This window comes from Lonchura striata, chromosome 3 (assembly GCF_046129695.1).
Source record: "Lonchura striata isolate bLonStr1 chromosome 3, bLonStr1.mat, whole genome shotgun sequence".
Taxonomy (NCBI): domain Eukaryota; kingdom Metazoa; phylum Chordata; class Aves; order Passeriformes; family Estrildidae; genus Lonchura; species Lonchura striata.
This window is the reverse complement of record NC_134605.1, coordinates 87,772,061-87,797,051: the sequence shown is the minus strand read 5'-3', so window position 1 is coordinate 87,797,051 and position 24,991 is coordinate 87,772,061. Positions and strand designations below refer to the sequence as shown.

Here is a 24,991-nt window from a genome sequence, read left to right as displayed (position 1 = left end):
CACCAGAGCTCTTACTAGGAAAATTTCTGATGAAACACTGTACAGAAAGACAAGAGAGGAGATATTGTTTCTTTGTTATTTTGGGTTTGTCACCATAGATGTCAGGATTTTCTTTTTTGTGCAGGATTTAGACCCATAACCATTTGTTAAATACACTTAGGAGCATATTCCAAACAAAATGCTTTGGGGAACTTTAAGGGTGCAAAGATTTATTTCTTCATCAAGCTCGGTCAAGGAGACGACACTGAGCTGCTGCTCTAAATAAAAATAGTGGCAGGTCTCTGCAGGGGTAACAAATGGAATTTTGTGTTCAGAGTAAGTTTTACTGGCAAAAGCTTAGAGACAGTGGATTTACCCTCCACTTATAACTTTGAGTGGGATGTGTGCTCATTAAGGGGCTAGTGGTGGAGGTGAGTGCAGAGTTCAGATCTCATGGATCTTTAACTAAGGATCTAGCGGGTTACCACCAGCTTTTGAGGATAGAGTTTAAGCAAGCACATGAATATTAACTGACCTATTCTATAAATTCTAGGGAAAAAAGTCATATGTTAAAAGCCATACATAATGTCCTCCAGGAATCTAGGACATGTACCTCCTATGACTGAAAGGATATTCTCTCCCGAAAGACTTCATTATCTACAAATGCAATTCACCTTTGTTTTCGTTTTCTTTCCATTTTTCCATGTTCAAACCTATCATATATTCTAGAATAGAATCCTAATGTACCACTGCCCCTGTATGGCTTTTATTTCAATCAATGAATGACCAACAGCAATGCAAACATGTAAAACGGAAATCAATTGGGGTTTTTAAATGTATTCAGAAACAATGCTTTCCAGCATTTTTCACAATCTCTCGTGGAGTAATTGTGGCACCAACTCATCCATATTTGTAACAAGATTGATGGAAGTCCCAAAGTCACAAGTAAAACACAACCAGCACATCTCCCCACTTCCCAGTCCTGTATTTTCCTGCAGATCATCTTTATTAGTACACTGTTTCAGCATTCAGGGTGTGAAAACTCACTCCAAATAAGCTATCAAGCTTAATTGAACTACTCTGAAGAAAAGAAAAGCTTCCATTAAGAAAATGCTTTAAAAGCATAAAAGAAAGAAAGATCTCTGTCTCTCTAAAGATTTTTGTTGTTGTTTTTTTTTTTTTTTTTTTTTTTTATGTAACCATTGTTAAAGTTATATAAAATGGTCACCCTGTGTAAGGAAGAAAGAAAAATCAGCACAAACAATTCCTTAGGATTTCGAAAGGCATAGAGGACAGTTTACCTGCAATTGTCAACATTACTTCTTCCCACAGCATTAGAGAAGCTGAAAGGTCCGACGTTATTGATTTCTACGAGTTTTATACAGCCAGTGAAATTGTAGACAGGTCCAGAAACCTACAAAGGAAAAGATTTACACAGTTCTCTTGCTTGTTGACATTGTGATCAAGGTATTTATTTTTCTATGGAGGAATACATGTCATGGGAATGGTAAACAGAGAAGATTTGAATTTTGTAAGTGTATTACTTCCCTGCTTAAAAGATTTCTAGTACTCTTAATCATGTTTCGGAGATGCCTAAGGACCTACTAAAAATGGGAATCACTGCAGGGGCACTGAAAACACAGAGAACAGTAAGTTGTTATGCACTGCCAAGGACCCATTTTTAACAATGAAGTCAGGTTTAGATAGCTGCAGAAAGAAAAATAAAAATATCTAGAGGAACAATTTTCTGAAAGCATAATGGAAAGCATTAAATGCTTTTTAAAGCCCAACAGGAGCATTAAGCCTGCCAGAAAGGCTTTAGGGCTAATAGACCAGCTAAGTGTAAAGAGAATGTTCAAAGAGACAAGGCTCTAGGAGGAAATGTAAATGACTCATCAAATCAAAATTTAATGAAGAATAGATCTGGAAGGTTCCTGTGATGGAACCCCTTTTTAGTTGGAGTACATCAGAGATCTGTCTCAAACTGAATTATTACTAGAAAATGTTAAAAAAAAATAAGTCTACTGTGGCAAAAAAGAAGAAAGATCAAGCAGTATTTGCCTGGGATTCTTATGGGAAATTACTGTGGTCGTCACTTAAAAAGGCATCCAAACCATGGGAATGGTAGACATGGATTTTTGGGGCAGGGGAGGGAGGCTTGAGTTTTTGCTTTTGTGATTTTGAAAATGGGGACAAGACTAGGCCATGCAAGGACATACCTCAAACTAGAGATCAGTAAGTCCCAATTCCATTCAAGACAGTGATTATGAATTACACTGAAGAACAGTATTAACATATATGTAAATGAATGTAATGTACGGGGGAATAGTTGATAGGGTTTCTGAAAAGAGAAATTGTAACTCACAGGAGGAACACTGACTATGTGAAAAGGATGCTTTGGCACACAGTCTTTGATTTCCAAAAGATTTTAACAAGATTCTGTGTTAAAGAATTCTGAAGCAACTCAGTCCCCCTAGGATAACAAGGAAGGCCTTCAATAAATTAGAAGAATGGTTAAAACAGAAGCAGAAAAATTGTGAGTAAATGGTGAGGTTTGTCAATATGGAAAGTCCCTAGAAATTCTCTCTGCAAGTCCTTATTAGAGTCTGTGGTCTTCAATGTATTTGAGTGGCTCAATGTTTTCTGCACTAGTCAGGTTAGCAAAACCAAAACCCTGAGAACAGGATTTCACTGTGCAAAAGTGTCAAAATTATATGGTATAATATGCAAAATTATAAGGTATGTAAGGATGATTATACATATAAGAGTTTCTGAACAGAATAACTGTACAGACCAGGAATTTTCAGGCAGGAAAACTCACTGTCAATGAGAGACAGAACAAAGCAGTGTGCACATGAATAAAGTTTTCTGTTTCTCAAGATGCAGAGTGAAAAGGACATGAAACGACATAAATTAATGCAAAGATGAAAGCATGTTAGGGGGATTGCTTTTCATACAACTCAAAATTAAATTGTGGAACTGTGCCATAGCATGTTGTGGATGGTACAAGTATAAATGGGGTTAAAAATCAATCATACTAAAGGGAAAGAAGAGCCATCTCCCTCCCCGCAGACAGATAGGCTGCACAAGTACAATACAGTTGAAGCAAGGAGAATTGCTTTTCTCTGCACTGCTCAACCACGCTGGAACATAACACAACATGCCATGCCATACACTATAAACACAATGAACAGGCCTTCCAACCCATGGGACAGCTCAAAGAGTTCACTAATAATTTATTGTTTATTTCCTTAGCAGCAAAGGCTTACAGGAAATTAAGACTTTAAAAAATATATATTATTACACTGAAAAAAATGTGGAAAGTTATGTAACCATCTATAAGGTGGCATTTAAAGTTAACACAGTTCGAATGTGGCAAAGGAAAGATGGTTTCTCTGGAATAAACACAGATTATTACAATGAAGCTTCCTGGAACATAAAAGGAAACAAAAACTTCATTCAAGAACTGGATGTGAACACTCTCCTCCAAGTTAACTTTGTGCATTATGAAAACAATACTATTTGATACTCCACAAGGGCTGTCAGAGGTTATTCATATGGATTACAGGCAATGGAAAACTCTTTATTTTCCTCTTTGCCAGCCACTCTGGCATGGAAATAATGTGATGGACTGCCAAGATGGACATACACTCAGCAGGCTGCTTTTGCTGCCATCATTATAATAAAATATACCAGGTAATCTTCAAAGATGCTTTGCCCTACTTCACATTTTAATTTTTATAAGAGATACTTGTTATTTTTCCCCAGCCTTTTATAAATAGTAAGTAAAACAATTCTCAGTTTAACAGGATGAAGGATCTGTTATAAATTTATTATGAACACAGACAGAAATGGTTACAGGATTCTGAGCTGGAGACTACATGGGACCTGTAACATTCCCCCACCCCCAAAAAAAAGAAAAAAAAATTAACAGTGTTTTAATATTGGCTGCATAAATCAGCTTGTTTAAGCTGTGCTCTTTTTTTCCCCTGAGCCTCATATGATTGTCTCAGTCATACCATGCATGTGTTTCAACAAAAGTCCTCTTTCTTGGGATTGTAAAAATGAACAAACATAAAAGAAAATAAAAGAAATCAATAAATGCAAAAGGCAGATACAATACAATATTACAATAGCTACTGTGCCAAGTTAAGTTCATCCAAGACACTGGTATAGGGAAAATTCACTATGTCAACCTATGGTCCACTTTGCTCAGTGAAGAGCAAATTAGTTTGGAAATTAATATTTAGCTGCATATTTACCTAAACACTCTATTGTGTGAATATTTTAACAACGTGGTTTCCTTCCCCTCGCTACTGGCTGGACACCTAATAATTTCTCTTACATTGATATATGTGCATATATTGAAGATAATGCATCCCTGTAAATCAATCTTAAAATTATTACTTGTTTTTTAACTATAACTACATTATAAACATTTTGGTCAAACAATTACTGGCGTTTGTTCTACTATGCTATGTCTACAAAAAATCAACATCTTAGAGATATATAGGAATAAGAGCTATTGATATATATATAATCAAAAGTAAGTGGCTTTTATTCTTCTACTTTTGAGAACAGATACCTTTATCAGAATATTAAAATGTAGACTTCACATATAGCTGAGTTCCCTTCCATTCACAAAAATACATTAATATGCTGACAAACTGTAACATTTAAATTGCCTGAAAATGTCAGGGCCAGAGCAACACCAGAAATTTAGTTTAATAAAATTCGCTATTCAAAATCTATTCAGATATGTTTGACATATAGTAACCATGCTCTTTAAATGCCCTTTATACTTGACAAAAAATGAGTACTGATACTTACCTTGTAGGAAAAGTTCACACATATGTGCCAAATAATTTATTAACATCTCCCTTACTGACTAGCCCAAATTAAGCTGCTGCTAGATAGAATTAACCTAGAATGAGTTCCTAATGAAATGAACTTACATGCTGTCAATTCACTACAGATTCATAAATAATAAAATGATTTTTTGGTTTATGATCTGAGAATTTAATTCAAAAGTATGATTAGTTGGAAAGAAAACAAAGTGTAGCACAGTCTTTCCTCATTTGTCTCTAGTCAAGACAAATGTTACGTATCTTAAATATTCTCATTATAGTCATTACAGTGTACCAGAATACACTATTTAGTAGTCTTTCACATCTTTGTAGTTCCTGAAATATGTCTGATTTTGGAGTTGGATTAGTAGAACTCTCTTCAATAGACTACAAAACTTTTTCAATTCAGTATTTCAAACTTAAATAAAATAAGTCAGGTGCACAGTTTGGAATACTCAAATAAAATTTTAACTTGTATTTACTAAAATCATGATGAGCCATTTGGAAATCAGTAACACAAAAAGCACCTCAGCTTAGATAATAGCTTCTTTACTCCAGTTTTGTTTTCTGCTAGTGATTGGAATCATATGAAATAGTCAAAATGAACTCTGAAATTAAGCAAGCCATAATCTCACCTCTGTATTCTTTTTAAATTGGCCATAAAAAATTGGCTATCTCAGTTGTAACTTGCTTGAAGCCTACTGCAACTGAACTTCAATATCAAGCCCACTAAAGAAAAATACGAAAATTAAAAAAAAAAATTAAAAAGAACCAAACCAAGCTAAACCAAACAAAAAACCCCATGTCTAAGTTCCATTTGTGTGTGGGTTGCGGTGGTAATGCTTCTCTCTAAAGAAAAATTTGGAATTTGTTCTTTATAGATGTAATTTTAAAATCTATTTTCCTCTCTAAGATACTGAATTACATAGAGCACAAAATAGAAATATACACACTATCAAATTAGCAGCAAGACAATCAGAATGGGTTTAATCCAGTAGGACATTATTCTGCCTTTATATTTCACTTACTGAACACTGAAACTTGCCTACATTCAAGGCAGCATGCTGTATATGGGACAGGTACTTTCTTCAAGACTAAAAGTATTCAAGACTTTGTTAAAAATCAACACCAGTGACTTAGACATCACCTTGCCAAAATACGTTTCTTGCTGATTTAAATTTCTGAAAAATAAATTAATAAAAATTAAATCTTATTCATTTTTACTCTAGTAGTTCAAGAAAAATGGATGAGGCTTGTCTGGTTAATTTGCATAGCTCCTAATGAGAGAAAAATGTACCTCCCTTTGAGAAGTCCTGTAGAAGTAGACAATGGCAGGGGAGTGTGTGTCTTTGATGTATCTATACTGTTCATTAATTCACTTCCTAATATTTACTTTTAATAACACTTTCCATACTCAGTTCAAATTTTAAACCACAAAAATTTTTATTGTTAGATAACAGAGTAGGCCTAAGAGTTTAATGACATTTCAAAATGTGTAGGAAAATGAAAAGCAGTATTAGCTCTGAAACAAAAGTAATAAAACACTTAAAATATGGGGAAAGGAATATTGCTTCAGCTTCTGTCCTGGTACTAGTGTAGAAATGGGAAAGCAAAATGGGAATATGCACTGGTAAAATTGCCTACATGCTATCATATCAATAAATTGGGTGAAACACAAAGGAACTGAAATCTTCCCCATCCTGACTCATACTGACTATGAAATGAAATACTATAAACCTATACACAACACCAAAGTTTAATTCAATTAATATTTTAATGTAATAGATGATTTTACACTGATTTTTGATTCTGAGCCAAACATTCCAAAATAATGTTAATTAAGGTATACTAAAAAGTACAACTAAAAAGGGGTTCAAGTGGTAAGTGAAATCCAGATTTTTTTTTCTAACTACCTCTATTAAATTTTTAAAAGGATTTACTGTTATTACCTTGAATCTGGTTTTATTGTATCTGCCATGGATACTGAATGCTATCACTAGAATTTCATAAAACAAGAAAGGTAAAGCATAATAATATAGGCAGAAGAAGGGGAGAAAATAAATCCCTAAACTAGTGTGGTAGAGGCTTACATTTCTGCTCTTCATGTCTCATTTGTTCTAGCCACTAAAATCAGGGGTTACCTAAGTAGCAACCCTGACAGTTCCGCTATGGGAAACCAGCAAGTGAATAGTTCTTCCAGTCTCCTGTGCTGTAGAGCAGGTAACAGGCTATCCTCCCTCATTGGGTCTGAATTGGCAAACCATCTCCTGCACTGCTGTGCTTCACAGTGGAAACCAGACTGGTCATCTGCTGGTTCCTGACTCAGGGGCAACCAGCTCACTACACAACTGACATTCACATTCCTCTTGTATCATTTCTTCATCAAAATTGACTGGCAGTCTAAATTTTGAGTGTAAGTGCTTCACTGTCAATTTTCCATGATCCTGACAGTTCTAGCTCAGAATGATTCATTAAACCACAAAGGATTAATTAAAATCAGTAAGTCTGAAAGATTCAAAAGTACTGAGAAATTCCCTTACCATTTGTATAAAAAGTTCACCCTTGGCCAGGATCCTTATCTTTTAAACGTGGTCTTGGCTTGCACTGTAACAAGTATAATGTTTCATTTCAAAAGGGATATGAAAATTCTGATATGAGAAAGGATATTCCTAAGCCTTATGGCTAATAATATCTGCCCCTTTTGTAAATAATTTCAGTGTTTATGCTTAAAACCATAATGCATAATTCACTTAATGTATTTGCTATTGCAATTCTTAATAAGTTCAACTACTGTAATTTATCTTTTTTCAGTTCTTTCTGTTCAATCTGGTACAATTGTCCCTGAGAAAGATGGAAAATACAGTGGCCTGTGAGGACTAGAAAATGTAGAGTGAAATTTGGAAAATGGACTTACCATTCTTGAATAGTGCAGACTCTATCAAACAGTGGAAATCAGTTAATCTCTCTGCACATCACCTTTGCAGAGTGACACACGTTGAACACCATGCTAACAAATTACAGTGTTACAGCACTTAGGGAAAGGTGTTCTGAGTCCATCACCATGGATTAGTTTACAGTCCAAGTCAGTCAGCTTCTCCGGTTCTGGTTTTTGTCCAATAAATAGCCAATCACTCAAATCTACAAACATTTAACCCAAGAGATGTTTATATCAAGCATTATATGCTGATGGATTTGGTGATTATCATGGGTCATTTTCAAGTCAGGATATCCTATTTCTAAAGTAAGATTCAGCGTGAAATACTTCTTAGTGAATTATGGATGTTGAGGTTCAAAAAAGGGAGGAGTTCTAACAAGAAGTTGTACATCTGTCTGACTAGAAGAGGTAACACCTTACCTAAAACACAAGATTGTCTTCAAAATTAAAACAGGTCTATAAAAATGAAAATGTTCTCATAAAATAGGCTTTTCTTTAATGAATACATATGGTATATGATATTCAGCAGGGCCTAATGTTGTCAGACTTCTAAGAAAGATGAAGACTCTCTGTTGAAAAAGGGAGAGAGGAGAAAAATTCTTTATAAATTTTCATGATGTGTGCTTTTCTTATATAATGCCAGCACATCTTCTAGAAACATATGCAACTTGTTTGCCTGGATTTGTACACCTTAAATACATTCCTTTTTCTAGCAAAATTTTTTAAGACAAGAGGTGTTGCAAGGTAACATAGTATTCCTCACACACTAGGTAAGGAATATATCAGCTGGCACACTGTACCTTTCAATAAATGCCTTCACTTCCCCAAAATACTCTAGAGTCTCCAATGAGGCATGTATCAGGACCAGGTGAGAAGTAGTAGTTTACAGAATTAGGAACATGGTAATGAGGAGAACTGCCTGACATATAACAAAGATTTTCAGAGCATGTGGGCATTCCAAGGTTACCAAGATGTTAGACACATGCATTTATGTGTTCAGAGGTGTTATCTGCAGTACACAGATCATATAAAAATGTTAACCATGATGTGCCAAGAAGGTGATGAATCCACAGACTTCCAAAATGCATTTAAATATCTTACTATAGTAAATCAATATGAATTTTTGTGTTATAAACCAAATATATTCTACCAATAACCAAAAATTTAAAACTTTTGTTAATTTTTAATGAAACAACTGGCAGGTTACACCTCTTTTTTGTCTGCTCTGTTGTTCAGTTAGGTGTTACTGCCCTTGTGACAAATGTAGTAGAACATGAAAGTGTATCTATAATTCATCATATTAACACAGATTTAGATTAACGGCAGTTTAACTTGGCAGAGCTGAGAAGTGGACATATAATCTGGTATTTTACATCTTCTGAGGAAGCAAAAACTTCCAGCAAGCACTTGGATTTGGTTACCTAATTCTTTAATTTAGCTTCAATTACTGTTTTGAGAGATGCAGTCCTGAGAGACTTATGACAATATGTGTTTATCTGGAGCTTTGAACTGTACTACCTTGTTGGGGTGTGTTTTTAGTTTCCCCACATTATGGTTTCTCCCTCTCCCCCTCTTTATGTTATTTGGTCCGTCCCTCCTTCTCCTCCTCCCTCTTTCACCTGTCAGTCTTCCCTTTCTCCACCCCTGTTGTGTAACTTTGAGCTGAGTCATCCCCCTGACTCCACCCCGGGGCTTGTCTGTCACCCTGAGGCCGCTCCCTTCCATCCAGAACCTCACAGCCAGGGTCTCGGGTGATAGGCTGATCCCCAGGGACCCCTCCTTCCCCTTCTCCCTATTGGATATCTTCCTTGATTGTTATACCCTTCACCACTCCCTGGTTATTCCCCATTGGTTCATTGATGTTCCCTCTCCGTGTTACCACTGTTATAATCCCCTGCCAACTGTACCCTCCTGGCTTTTGGGGCATACCCTATTCGAGCTAAGGTGGTTCCCGTGGACCACTAATAAACTTGGAGCTGTGGTACCCCCGAAAGGACGACTCCTGAGTCTTTGTCATCGGTGCACAGGGTCCCCTAGAGGTCTGGTGCAGCAGGACTCACAGGTCATACCCCCTGCCCACAGTGGCCAAAGGGGCTGGCCTTTGTTGACAAGCGTGCCTAGCACTGAGCTAGCTGCCAACCGAAGGAGGCACCGTGTCACCACCTACTCACTGCCAAAGGCTGGTATTGTGGAGCATTTCCTTCTGCTTTAGCTCTAAATTTTATTTTTCCCCACCTTGACTTGTATACTATTCATATACTTGGCAAAAAATACACCTAATTCTAAAATTCTCAGTTGCCATGAGTTTCATGCTCTTAGACTCCTTGCCTAAAGCATTCACAAATTTTATTTGGAATTGATAGCCCCCAGGAAAACCACAGTAAACAAAATGATCAGGTTCACAGGAAACTATATTATGCACTATATCATCTAGAGGAGAAATTAAACTATGTTCTAAAAACTGGAAGTTTAAACTAATTTCTTCACTTATAAAAAAGAAAACACATATTAAAATAATTAAAACATGCATGGCAGATTCTAAACTGCTCCTTTACTTGCTTCCAATTCAAATTCTGAAAATGACTTCCCTCCTCTCCCTCCCTAACATTGCTCTAAGCCTCAATGCTCACCTGTTCTAATTCTTCTCAAGACGAAATCTTACCTCTTTCATTTTTACTATCAACATACCTCAGGCTGTTATGCAGGACAAACGCCTCAAGGTCAGCCACTTTCCTTTTCCAGAAATTCAATTCATTTGCATTCCTTTTAAAGTATATTCTTATAGAAAAAGAAAAAAAAAAACTTGCCAAAAGTCAAAAAAAGTCAATGTTATTAAAAACCCTTTGAATGAGGTTAAAAAAATCCCCATGTCCATGAAATATACATCCTACTAAGATAAAATAATTTAATTTTCTATTCAGTCTTCAGAGAGATTACAAGTGTAATTAATAACAGTATGATGATCTGTTACTCAGAGTACTCAGAGCCCTCCCTTCCACTATTCTGCAGCCAATGAGGCTTCTACTGCCACATTGAAGTGCATCTGACCATGTGAAATAATTCATGTTTCTTCTCCTATCATTCCCTTAGAAACAGAAATATTAGGTGAGGGTAAAGAACCATCTTCAGCAGACACTGAACCTGTATTCTATATCTCCAGAGTAGCAACCAACACAGAATGCTAGGGAAATGAGCAGTAACAGATCATACCATGGCTGAGGTTTGGAGGGATCTCTGGAGGTTACCTTATCCCTACTTTATCCCCAGCCTCCCTACTGAAGTAGTGTCACCTATAGCCAAATGCCCAGGATCAAGTCCAGAGAGGTTTTGAGTATCTCCATGAATGGAAACTCCGATACCAATCAGACAAACTTGTGCCAGTGCTCAGACACCCTCATAGTGGAAAACTTCCGATATTCAAATGACACTTCCTGTCTTTCATCTTGTGCCCCATGCCTCTGATTCTGTCACTTGGCACTGTGGAAAATAACCTGGCTTTGCACTTTTTGTAGCCTTTCTTCAGATGTTTGTAGAGTATTTGTGAGTTTTCTTCCAGAGCTTTCTCCAGGCTCAACAGTCCTGGCTCTCTCAGGCTTTCTTAACCGGAGAGTTGTTCCAGTTCCCTAACTAACTTTGTGACGATGTGCTGGTGTCTGTCGTGGTGCCTCCCCAAGTGTCAGCTAGCCAGTGTCCTTGGCACTGCGGGCAGGAAAGGCCACTCTCAGGTGCCACTGCGCTATGGCCCGTGGGAACAAACCCACCAGACTGGGAGAGACATGGAGCGACGTCGACAAAAGCAAAGGAGCCGTCCTTCTGGGCAGTATCTGCATTCCAAGTTTATTAGCAGTCTTAGGAGACAACCGTAGCTCACAAGGAGATAAACCCCAAAAGGCACCGAGTGCTGTGTGCACGACCTTTTATATGGGGGAGGTAACAAGGGGAGGGAACAACAGTCAACCAATGGGATAACAACTGGGGGTGGCAACCAAGGTGACAACAGGGGAAACATCCAATGGGGTGAGAGGGAGGGAGGGGACCCCAGGACCAGCCTATCACCCGAGGCCCTGGTAGAACTTTCTAGGTGAAGGGGAGGGGCCCCAGAGTGACGGACAGGCCCTGGGGAGGGGCCAGGGGAGTGACCCGGCGTGAATGAACCAATGGGTAGAGGGAGGGATGACTGGCAGATGGAGGGGGGAGGAGAAGAAGGGAGGCCAACCATTTAACATAAAGAAGGGGAGAGGGAGAAACCATAAGTGGGGGGGAACATAAAACACACCCCAACAGGTGTCTGTCCAGTAGACCCATGTTTCTCTTGTATTGAGGAGCCCAAAACTGGACACAGCACTCCAGATGTGGCCTCACCAGGGCAGAGCAGAGGATAAAGATCCCCTCCCTCAACATGCCTGTAAATAATTGTCTGTAAAGCAGAATTATGTAACCTGGTATAAAAATCTGTATAATAAGACATGAAAACAAATCACATATTGCTTTTTTCTGTTACTATTATACACAGGGAAAACAGCTTGCTGTATTCCTGTGGTATTTCTGCTGTATTCCTTTGTTCTGCTCTCTTTTTTTTTTTTCTTAATGTTGCACACCAAATATCACAAATTTACAATGTGATCATCATGTTCTTCTCTTAATAATGACTCTACATTACAGCAGCTTAGTCAGCTTCTACCTTCAGAGCAAAGTGCATTTCCTGCTGGCTTGGCAAATGTTTTTGACCACTGCTCAGGCTGAGATATTCCCTGCATGCCCAATAGGTACATTCAGATACTTAGTTTAGAGTGAAGCCATTAAGCAAACAGCACTGAAGGGCTTATTTGCCAGGGATCAGGAACGGACTCTATTTACTGCAGTTTTCTATAAAATCTGCCTCTGCTACACTGTTTGCTATTGGGAAAAGAAATGAAGCAACACAGCAAAATGTCAAAGCTGTCAAGAAACACAAAGTCAATTTATTGTTTCTGAATAATGGAAACTTCTACATAGAAGATCAATGAGAATGGGAGATCCTGTACTGAGAATGAATGCAGAGAGAGATTGCTGATATTATTAGAGTAGGTTCTAGGCAAGATGACAGAACTATGAGTCTAACTGAGCATGCATAACAGGAAACCAAATGCTTTTGAATTTGGTAGTCTCTATTTTTCAACAAAAAAAAAAAAAGTCTTTTTATTCATCAGCTACACAGTCTAAAAAAAAAAAAAAAAAAGAAAACCTTACACTGTAGATTGATAAATGTCAAGGACACTACAGAAACACTAATCACCTACATTAACTCTGCAAAGAGGTAAACAGAAATCACTATAATTTAAACAGAGTCCAGACAAACAAAACTACACCTTCAGTGATGGTTTTCTTTTTTGGAAGGAAAGCCCACAAAATTAAAGAGATCAGATAAAGAACTGAAAACATCAAAGATGGAAGAAGTGAAATTTCCTTAATTAAAATTGCATGAGTGTCTGGCAATCACCTGCTGGAAGAGGGTACTAGGAATAATGAATACACAGAAACCAACACACAAGGAAACAGTAAAGAATATATGTTGGAAGTAGAAAGCATAAAAATTAAATAAAACTTGTAAAAAACCCTAACTGAGCTGCATCTTTACACAAGTTTCAAACACATGGAGAAAAGAAGAGTGACAGATTACTAAGGAGAAACAGGACCAAGTTACAAATACTGCAGCTGCCACCAAAACCATTTGTCTTATTAACACTGGAAAAATAGTGTTAAAACTTTTAGGGTCAGGGTTTTCCTAGACAGTTGTATATCAGTGTGATTTTGTAATAGGCTACATATTTCATTTGCTGCTATTTAAAATTAGAATTATTGTCCCCTAAGCATAAAATTTAAACTGTCAGAAAGATAAAATATGATGGTTTCCATAATGAGTCAAAGAGTGGGCTCTGATTAAAAAAATGTAAAATTTCTAAGTCACAACCCAGATGGAAGACAATAGGCAACACAGGAAACTAGCAGACTGCAGCTTCAGCAGAGAAACTGAAACTACTCTTAAGAGAAAAGAGCACAGAATCTGGGCTCAGAGATAATGAAGAAGAAAATAGGATAAAAGAAGATGCAAATTCACTAAATTTCACAAAGGAAGTGAGAGACTAAAACCCACCTGCAAGATCATAGTTGGTCGCTGAGGGTTGTCTAGCCATTTTTCTTCTACTTTGTCTGACTTCAGACTAAGCTTTTATTATGAAGAGGTTAAATGTTCTAGTTCCTAGATTGTTCTACCAAAATTTGGCATATTACTTATTTTGAAGAGTTTTGGTCTTTGGTTAAAGAAAACCATGCTTCCTCCCAGATGACTTCCTGCAATTTAGGTCAAATCAAGTGGCTACCAACTGTGAAGGTATTTTTGCATCCTTGTGTTAAGATACCACAAGAAAACCCCATGTTTCAGCATCTATTTAACTCAAAGATTATGCAAGATTATCATAAACTCATATTAATATTTTAATATAAAATATGAGGACTTTCTGCTGCCTGTCCTAGTATTTCTTTATAAAGATGTTGTTAGTTCCTTACAGAAGGAATGGTTCTTACTAGCTAGTCAGGCAGGGCTCTCACTTCTGGAGATACCTTTAACACACTAAAAAGTCAAACCTACAAATTATCAATGACATATTATCAATAACAGATGTATAAGAGAAAATACTGGGTGTGATTCTTAGTGAGCATAACACAAATTAGCTGCAGATGTCCCTCTGAGGTGACAGTGCAGTTGAGGGAATATACTGGGTAGAGCCCAGCTGGAAGATAAGATCCCTCCACTCTCTTGCTCCCACCCCCCCCATCAGGATGTTAGAGAAGGGGAAAAGTGAGCAAACTTGTGGGTTGCCATTAAGACAGTATAGCAAAGGAAGGAAACAAAAACAAACCCGATGCAAAAGCAATAACCACCAGCAGGCAGGTGCCCAGCCAATCCTTGAGCAACAGATATTTTGGAAAAATTTCTTCCCATTCTATCATTCAACGTGATGCTATATGTTATGGGATATCCTTTTGGTTACCCAGGATCAGCTGCCTCAGCTGTGTCTCCTCCCAGGCTCTTGACCACACCCTGAAGGGTAAGAGCAAGGAACAGCAGGAATTGATGCTGTGTAAGCAGTGTTCAGCAACAGCCAAATCATCCATATATTAGCAACACTGCTTGGGTCACCAGCCTAAAACACAGCACCATACAAGCTACTGTGAAGAAAACTAGCTGCATGTCAGCCAGATCCAGTAGGGAGAATCAATACATATTGACACATTGCATTTATCATACAAAGTTTCACAGATACATTATAATGTAGTTGATGCAGTGCTTACTGTGAGTCATTGCATGAAAACACAATTGCCACTGAAGAGGTTAGAGAGATGCAGTCATACAAACACTAGGAAAAATGGTGACAGAGGTTGGAAACAAGCATCCAAGATACTGTACCAGAATACTGTAAAAAAAACTGCTGTGAGAGCAAATACATTTTTTTTTTTATTGTTAACAATTCAGGAGGCACTACATGGTTATGGAAAATTAAATAAGATACCTTAGTGTACCTCATAGCAACATGGAAGTTTTTGGTTACTGAGTTTGTATTTATCAGAAATGGCAACAATTTGCTTCACTTGCCATCCAAAGCACAGAAGTTTAATTGGTACAAGTAATTTTCAATGGGATTTAACAGCAAATTGTCTTATTTTTTTCTGAAGAGAAACTCATGGATTTGCATTTTAATAGGATGAAGTTATACACCCAAAGCTTCATGTTTGTGGCATAAACCTCTCTGCTGATGAAAAAGTTTGAGAAAAATCACACATACATAAAATAGGAACAGATGAATATTCAGATCAGTTTTTATCTATTAAAATGTGATAAGAATTTTGCATAACCTGCTTTTTTTCTCATGCCGGTTGAATTTTGTGGATAGATTGCTACAGCTGATGCCTCAAAATTTACCTTTATCAAAAAAAAACTTTTTAAGTAAATTGATAGTTAAGGAAGATCTTGATTTTAGCTATCTGTTGTGGAGAATGCATAAAGAAACCCAAGGCAATATTTGCGCAGTCTCATCGATTACATAAAGAATCAGTCTGCAAGAAATGAACCCACAGTTACCAAATACAGAATGAAAGAGTGGGTGACAAATCTAGGTAGCTGTTGAAAGAAAGCATTATTTGCGTATTTGGGTAATCAGTGCATTAGTTGCCTGGCTAGTACATACATGCTGTCAAATATATCTCTGCCTTGCCTAGTTTCTCCTGAATCTGAAGGAGTCCTGCCTAAATTACATGGAAGTAATTGTTCTTGCACAATCTCCCTTAGGTTTATACCAGCAGGTTGTATCACCTCAAGAGGTACAAAGCAAGGTTAGAGGCCATGATCTGGTATCTGCTGGTACATGGTCAACACAATTACCTTTTTCAAGGGGTAAGTCCCAGCTCTTTGTTCTTCTTCATTGCCTCTAGGGAGTGTAGCAGCCACTATTAATGACTCAGATATAATTCTATCTTGAAAAAGAGACTGAGAGGAAGGGGTAAACAAGACCGATAAGTAACACAAAATTTGTTTCTGAAACTCTTTTTTTAGGAAGAAAGTGTGCCTGTATACATTTTCAGTACCAGCAGATAGTCTGCCATCAAGCTTGTTACAGGAGATCCCAGAATACACTTATTCAATGGATGATTACAGCTTTTCCACCCAGGCGTTGGGACTCTGCTTGGAAACAGTGCAATGTTGAAGTCAGTGTCTGGAAGGAGCTCAAAGTGTTCAGATGGCAGATGTCTAGGATGCAAGCACTGAACAGCACTGCTGCATTAAGTCATTTCACTGTAGTTTAAGCTTTAAGCTTTGCTGGAATGGACTGATACCAAACACACCCTCTAAGGGCTCATGAAAGTTGTCTGCTACCTGCTCAGGCCCTACTTCTTACTTATCATCAACCAGACCTGCTGAAACTTTCAAAAAGGATCTCAAAGAGTCACACAGAGAAATTAATGAAATACCAACCTCACAGTTAATGCCATCTGTTGAGATCCGTTTCTTCCAGAAAAACAGCAATTATTTATTTTTGTTCTTTGTATAACATGAGGTCATAAACCTATACCTACAACTCTCAAAGGTATATTTGTTTTGAATTGCATCAACTTTTAAGATATCAATATGAATGCACCATCAAAAACTACAGATCCTGTGTAGCAGCCTGCTTGAATGTGCTGTCCACCCCATAATGCTGCCTGCTGCCAATTTCAAGGTAACAATAGATTTTTAAAAAGAGCTGCTGACTGGATATTAATAATAGCTGAGCAAAGGTGAAGTGCCTGACAGGCTACCTGAGAATGTATAAGACATCTATACACTACCACATTTCTAGGAAAATCAGGATACTTGGGAACATGAGAAGCCATTGGATAAAAAAGTCTGAACATGCTCAGCAGAATGAGTCATCCCAAATGTCTTTAGCTGCCCTGGATTTTGCATACTGAATAGGAAGAAGAGACAAATGGTGAATGTAACTAAGGGAACCACAGCTGTCAAAGAGTGAAAGCATCAAAAAGACACTGAGAGTTTTATCCCAGGACAACTTTCATATCAGTGCACACATGAAGATAAGGCATCAAGGAGGTGCCTTGCTAACAAAAGTGGGCTGTAGCTATTTCCAGGATCCTGTGCAGGATCCTGTGCAGGAACTGTGGAATAATTAAGTGGCAAAATCAACCAAAACCTGAAGATTTTAACATCTGATCAACCTGGCAGCTTTGGGAAATAAAACTCCTCACAGATGAAAGACAAAAACTGATCTTGCCGGCCTGACAATATCAATCAAATACAAATGATCATGTGGACTTGAACATTCAAATTCATAAAAGCAACTTGCATGCAAGTTCAAAACAATGTTATCCCTTTTTAAAATGTTCTTCAAAATAAGGAAATAATCCCCACATAAACAGAATCATATCTTTGTATATCATCAAATCAAATTTTTGCATATCACTGAAATAGCATATTTTTTCTGATAAAATTAGGGTACTTTTGCATAGTATCCCTGTGAGAATTGATGAGTAAAAGACCTGAGGTGATATGACAGGAAGACATCAAAAACCCAAAAGAATTGTCACAGTTATTTCATTTTTTTCTTATATGAGAGATGTTCCAACCCCTTGATAGTATTTGTGGCCCTCTACTGGAGATGCTGCACTAAGTCCAGATGTTTCTTTTACTGGACAGGTACAAAACTGGTCCCATTAATTAAAATAAAAGTTCACCAGTTCTGAATAGAGAGGATGAATCCCCACCCATGCAGTGTGAGGATGCCTAACTGGCTCACAGACAGCTTGCTGCCCACCAGAAATCTAAGGTTCTCCTTTGCCAAGCTGTGTTCCAGTCAGCTGACACCAGAATGTGCCTCATTCCTCAGTTGCAGGACTTTGCAATATCCCTTTTTGAAGTTCATGAGATTTCTGTCAGCACATTTCTCCAGTCTGTTGAGGTGTCTCTGGATGGCAGCACAGCTCTCTGGAGAATTAACCACTTTCCAATTTTGAACCAATCTTAAATCTTGCTGAGGGTGCATTCTGTTCCTTCATGTAGATCACCAATGAAGAAGCTGAACAGCACTGGACCCACTAGTATATTCAGTCACTACTTACTGACCTCCAACCAGACTTTGCATCACTGATCACTACACTCCAGGCCTGCTTGTTCAGACTTTTTTAAATCCACCTCACTGTGAACTTCTATATACACCTGTACTTTGTCAGTTTTTCCTATGATGATCTAATAGAAGACAGTGTCAAAAATTTTAATGAAGTTGTAGACAGCACCTACTGCTCTCCCTTCTCCACCAAGCTAGTTACCTAACTGTAGAGACTGTGGGGCTGGTCAAGTATGCTTTCCTCTTTTAAATCCATGTCGATGACTTCTAGTTGCTTTCTTGACCTCCATGTGTTTGGAAATTGTACCCAAGAGGATTTGCTGCATCACCTTCCCAGTGACTGAAGTGAGTTGTCTAACATATAGTTTTGCAGATCTTCCTTCTTGCCCTTCTCAAAGATGATGATATTTGTTTTCTTCCAGTCTTTAAATGCCATGACCATTCAAAGATAATTAGCAGTGACCTCACAATGGCATCAGACAGTTTCCTCAGCACTCCTGGGTGCAACCCATTAAACCTCAGAGACTTACATATAACCAGTGTCTTTAAAGTATCCCCAACCAATCATTCTCACAGAATCACAGAATTAACTAGGTGGGAATAGACTTTTGAGATCAAGTCCAACCTATGACCTAATGTCCCCTTATGAATTAAACTATGGCATTAAGTGCCACATTCTGTCTGAACAGGGTTGATTTTTGCAATAGCTGGGGGCAGGGCATGGCCAGGACCCTAATGTTATTCCATACCACTCACATCATTACCAGGGGTGAGGGAAAGGAACTCTCTCTCACTTCCCAGGAGAAGGGTGTTCCTTCAAGTTGAAAAAGCTCCTGGGGCAGAATGCTCCAGTATTTGTTTATTGTCGAGCATTTAATCTCAGTGCATTACAAAGTGGTTGCAGACATTCTTGTATTTTACATGTTGACTGATAGAAAGAGCTTGAACAGATTCCCTAAAGGTACTGGAATAGAAAAAACTTCTGGTATCACACAGGAATACATGATATGCACTTTTTACCAAACAGATTTTTTTACAGTGCATTTATTAATCTGAAAATGCTAACCAGTTGCCTTTAGAAATGGAATTATATCATACTATTTTTCTTTAATTTATCTTTTGTTTCCCAAACATTTATTTTCCTCTATAGGAAATACCAGTCAAAAAAAAAAAAGGAAATATTTCTTCCATACTGAAGAGAAATCTCTTATTAAGTTCTCCAAATACAGAGTTTGTTTCCATTCCTCTACCCCATATGTTTTCTAGAAATGATCTCCATAGAACAAGACAGAAATTTTCAGTGATGCTCTGGTATCAGTCTTTTAATTTGCTGAGGCTGCTACGTGGTTAGCTTCAAGCATTTAGTACACACAAGACTCAGTTCAGGAACTGAAATTATGAAATAATTAAATTGCTTTTGAGAAAAATACTTCCATAAAGCCAATTTTTGAGGGTATTTCAGTGAGACAGTGGCACAACCATAATAATTTAAGATCAGCCAAAGATTTGCAACGGTTTTTTTTTCCCTTTCTTTCAGATTCAGAATCTTAAGGAGTTGACTTTCCCATGCACACAGCGCTCTGGTTATTTCTAACAGCATAAAAAAAGCTTCTAGAGGACACAGTTAAAGCCATGCATATCAAAATCTCATCTAAACAAGAAACGGAAATCATCTATTTGGCTCAGCATAGTGATTCTGCTGAGAGTTTTGGAGCACAAACTCATTGCTCTTAATGTTCTGATTCAGTGTGGCTGCTCTTAGCCAAGGCCTGTTGCACAGATGGCCTTGGGCCATGAACTTCTTAAAGTTCACTGGCTTCTTTTCTGCAAGAATATAGAGTAGCTATAATATCACCAGTTTGAGTGATTTGTAGCTGTGTAATAAGTATAATGATCTTAGCATTATCTAATGAGAGTGAATTACATTTTTAATCTTGGTTATAGTAGTCAGTTTATATTGTGGATTGCTGAGATATATGTGGAATACAAATGCTTTTTTTTAATGTAGAGATGTTGATATTAATAAGATTTTTGCACTTTTTTGAAGCACAGCCTTGTCAAAGTGATTAAATATTTATAAGTGTCCACTTTAATTTGATGCGGAAGATAATCAGTGAGAAAAAACCCTTGATTTCTCACCAACCTTTCTGGTCTGTGGACGTAACACAGTGAAGGGTATTTCTTGCTTTCTCATTTGAATTTATTTTGTTATGATGTTAGGAGACTTTATTGAAAAGTTTAAAACACATTTTATTAATGTAGTATCAGTATTTGCATTATATAATATAGTATTAAATACATGCATATGTACATACATGCATATTGCATAAGTGAAATTCTAACTTTGCTAAACCAACTCTAGTGAAATTTAAAATTGAAGCAGTAAAAATATCACATAATACAGCTGGAGAAATATACATTTTCACAATCAATAAGTCTGATATTATAAACTTCAAAAATACTTAATATCTTCCTAATAAAATATGAAGTGCAATCTCTAACTAATAAAATCACCTAAATTTATATAATTTTTCAAAATAGACTTATCAAGAAGGATTCAGGAAATGATATTGAAAATCTTTACACTTACTTTTATGTCTTCCATTCTATATTTTTAATATTATAAATTTGGAATTATTTAGACATACTAGAAACATTAATTGTACATTTTGATTAATAGTATAGGTTTAGATTTTACAATAACTAGCAAAATTAAAGATTTCTGTGATCTGTATAAGCTGTTCTTTCTTAAGAATCACACAGTACTAATAATGATCTTCAGCAATTCAAACTTGTTTCAAACAAATAAATCAATTATCCAAAACACTTGCATGTACATACTCAGATATAAGAAAAAGAATTAACAAATCCATAAAATGACTATAAGCATACTGAACAACCTAATTAGAAAGAAATAAATAAAATGTGTCACTCTTCACTACAGTGCTCCCTGTGCATACCTCTTTCTCCTAAGTTATTTCAAATGCTGCAGTGGCCAAGATCATCATCTGCAGCCTTTTCAACAAAGATTGACTTGAAAAGAATAATACAAGCCAGCAATACACTATTACGGGAATGCTTTAGCTTTTCCTTGATGGTATCACTTCTCTATATTGTTTAGCCTTGAAGACATAACAAGAACACTTTCCTAGATGGTAAAGGCTACTGGCACACTAGTAACAAAGAATCCTGCAGGGCAGCACTGGATACTTTCAGCAAAATATCTGAAGTCTCCTACCTATTTATTTTTTGATCAATGGATTAGGCAAGATTGTCTATTACCATTATACAGAAGAAATAATTACAGTATATTGAAATTAGAATAAAACTGATTTACAGATGTAATTTCATGACATTTTGCTCTTTACTTGCAAAAACCCTTTTAAAAAATCAAAAATTCACCTTCAAAATATGCATGACAGAACTAAATATGTTACAAAAATTGTAATATGAACATTTATTTGAAAACATCTCTCTCTCTGCCAAACCACTAAACCCTTATTCATTTTCAAAAGAAAAGTAACTGCCTATGGAAAAATACCTGAGTTCTAAAAAAGGAAAAATAGCAGTAAAACAGTAAGAATATGATAAGAATCTTGATGGTAGAAATATAAACACTGGGATGTTATGATGCAAGAGTAAATATCAAGAAAGGTGTAGGCTGCACCAGAAAAAGGCAATATAATAAAAGTAGTCAAACAAATATATACAAACTGGCACAAATTATTTTGCTCTAAAATTTCATGCAAAATGAAAAAAAAATATATTAGAACTATATTATGTATCACCAAGGTGATGATAGTATTTGTTAAATAGTATAGCAGGTTAGAAGGGGTAAGGCAGAAGAGACAGTAATAACAGAGTTTAATTACTCCAAGCAGTCTGGTAAGAAATCATGACAAAATATGCTGAAGGCACTACATTTTTAGATGCTGTAAATAGTGGTTTCTTGGAGCCATTAGAGAAACTATGAGAGATATAGCTCTAGGCAAATAATATGTTTCAATATTTCAAAATATAATAACTGAACCCCCCCCCCCAAACATAAAAAAAACCCTGACTATAATATACTCAACCTCTGTATTCTCCTGGGAGGATATCACACTAAAAAAGCCACCAGAAGGTTTAACTGCATCATGACAAGTTTATTAAGGATTAAAAAAATTAGTAAGCTCAATGGGTAAAATGCTTGCAGGTTACAGAAAAACAGTTCTACAGAGGTCAGTAACCGCATATGATCAAGTAGAAAACAAATCAAGCATGACTTAAAAAAAACAAAAAAGCAAAAAAGAGAGATTGATTGTCAAAGTAGCGGAATAAAGAAGACTATTAGTCAACAGTTTTCCAGCCAAAATATGGATGAAGGTTTAAAAGGGTAATAGCTGGTAAATTAAATCTACTATTATGTATATTTTAAAGCATTATATATTGGGATATATTTTAATTTTGGCTGAAAAAAGTACTTAAGCCATAAAATCATAAAAAATCTCAGGCTGGAAGTAATCTCACAAGATCATCTGGTCCAACCTTTCATGTAAAAGGGAGTTTAGATGAGATTATCTAGCACCCTGTCCAATGACATATTGAAACCCTCCAGTAAAGGGACTCTACCATCTTCCTATGTTCATCAAAACTTTCTAATATGTGAAAGCTAGGAAGCCTGGAATTGTGCAAAAATATTATATAACTTTTTAATTAAATATGTTTGGTAACAATGTAGAAAAAAGTGGCAAATACAATACCAGCATTTCAAAAGGGACTATGAAAGGTCAAAATGATTGAAGAAAACTAAAACCCAGCAAATATATATTCAGAAGGAAATTCTTGAATGTTCTATTGAAGAATTTAAGTAGAAGAAACATGAGACAATAGCCCATAAATTTTTTTAGGGATGTTATTCTTCCTTATTAATATCCCTTGAACACATCAATGGTCCTATATAAGAGGGTCACACAAAAACTGAGCCAACCTAATTTCCAAAGATGTTTTGACATTGTTCCCAAGCAAATGTTCTTCAAGAAAATTAGTAATTGTGGGAAATACAGGAAGGGGGTTTCTTAGGTGGATGGTGAACAAACCAAATAAAAGACAAAAATTACCAATATCAGTTGAGTTTTCACACTGGTTAGATGCAAAAATATTGCCCACTGAGTCTTATGCTGTTAAACACATCCACAAATTATCTGACAATGTAAGAAGTACTGATGAAAAAAACCCACACTGATCAAAACAATCTATTCAGAACAGGCAAAACATCTCTCCAATCAAGAGACAGGACCTCTGACTTCAGAGTAATGCTTAATTATATAAGAACAGAGCCTTACCATGACTTACCAATCTAAAGAAGAACAAATACCAGAATATGTGATAATAGCCAATGAAACATTGATACATAGAAGTATTTTTGATTATGTGACAAATATTTCGTTAGTATATAAAAGTGCATAAATATTTAAAATATCTTGAGCAACAGTAAGTGGTGCTCTTAATTAAGATAAGCATTCAGGTGATGCAAAGACAGAGTCAAAGCACATCCTAAGTAGGACAGTAGAAAGTAAATACATGTCAGGATCTAAGGCTGTTATGGCAAGATTCAAAAAGAAGTCACATTCTCCTTAGGATGCAAAATGCATTTCAAATCAACAAACACCCTGAAAGAGCCTTTCTGAATATTGTAAATCACAAACCTGACAACAGAGCGGACTTAGAAGATGCATAATGTGTGTAGGCAAAGTCAAATTAAAAGGGAGCAGCATAAATATAAGGACAAAAAATGTCATCTCATTTTTTGAAAAATAAAGATTCTGGAATTGATGCAAACAGGAACAACTCATAGTTTCAGAAATGTAGCACTAAAACCACAATGAGATTCTGGATAAAAGAGTCAAAACAGTTCATTATCATTTTCTGTAACACAGCAGAACCTTAAACTCTTCTGCATAGCTACTACAAGCTAAACACCTATATTTCTCTATATCTAGAGGGAAGACTAATGCTTGGCAACGGGCTTCTACTAAGTCTATAATGAACTAGATTTTAAAGTGATGGATCAAATAATTCTTTAAATTATACAAAATATAAAATATTCTTCAGATAATTCCTAGGCAGATTTATGATCTAATAAAAAATCCCCAGAAACCTAAGACCATTCTGCCTAAAATAATATTTTAAAGAATATATGATTTTTAATGATTAAATATGGAAATTTCAAATATGCTGTGGAACAACAGGAAATGTATGGACATTCAAGAACTGTCCCTCTAATGTTAAAAACTACCCATTCTTGCTTATACCACTACAGCTAACAGTTGCAGCCATGTAATAGTCTAGTATGCCCTGCAATCCTGTGACAGATTGGATGTTCTTTCCTTTGTTGGCTTTTCCAGAACCTTCTCAGGCTAAACACTGCAGCCCAGGGAGCATTAATTGGGTCAGAACCACTGTAATTTGCCCACAACCAACGATTGCTGTACCAGGATGCTAAAGAATCATGTACATATTATATTATTATAAATTATAGTGTGAAGGCTGCTGTCAGAGCCCAAGATTAATCAGATAAGGTGAATGCCAGATAA

The 24,991-nt window shown here is 36.5% G+C and overlaps 1 protein-coding gene across 1 annotated transcript in view; it reads right to left on the bottom strand.

Moving 5' to 3' along the window:
* Nucleotides 1–24,991, bottom strand: part of LOC110468097 (protein eyes shut homolog) — a 597,595-nt gene that overhangs the window by 210,046 nt on the left and 362,558 nt on the right. Inside the window, exon 25 of the mRNA XM_077782364.1 lies at nucleotides 1,281–1,393. Within this exon, the coding sequence (XP_077638490.1) occupies nucleotides 1,281–1,393 (113 nt within the window). The remainder of the gene's footprint in view (nucleotides 1–1,280; nucleotides 1,394–24,991) is intronic.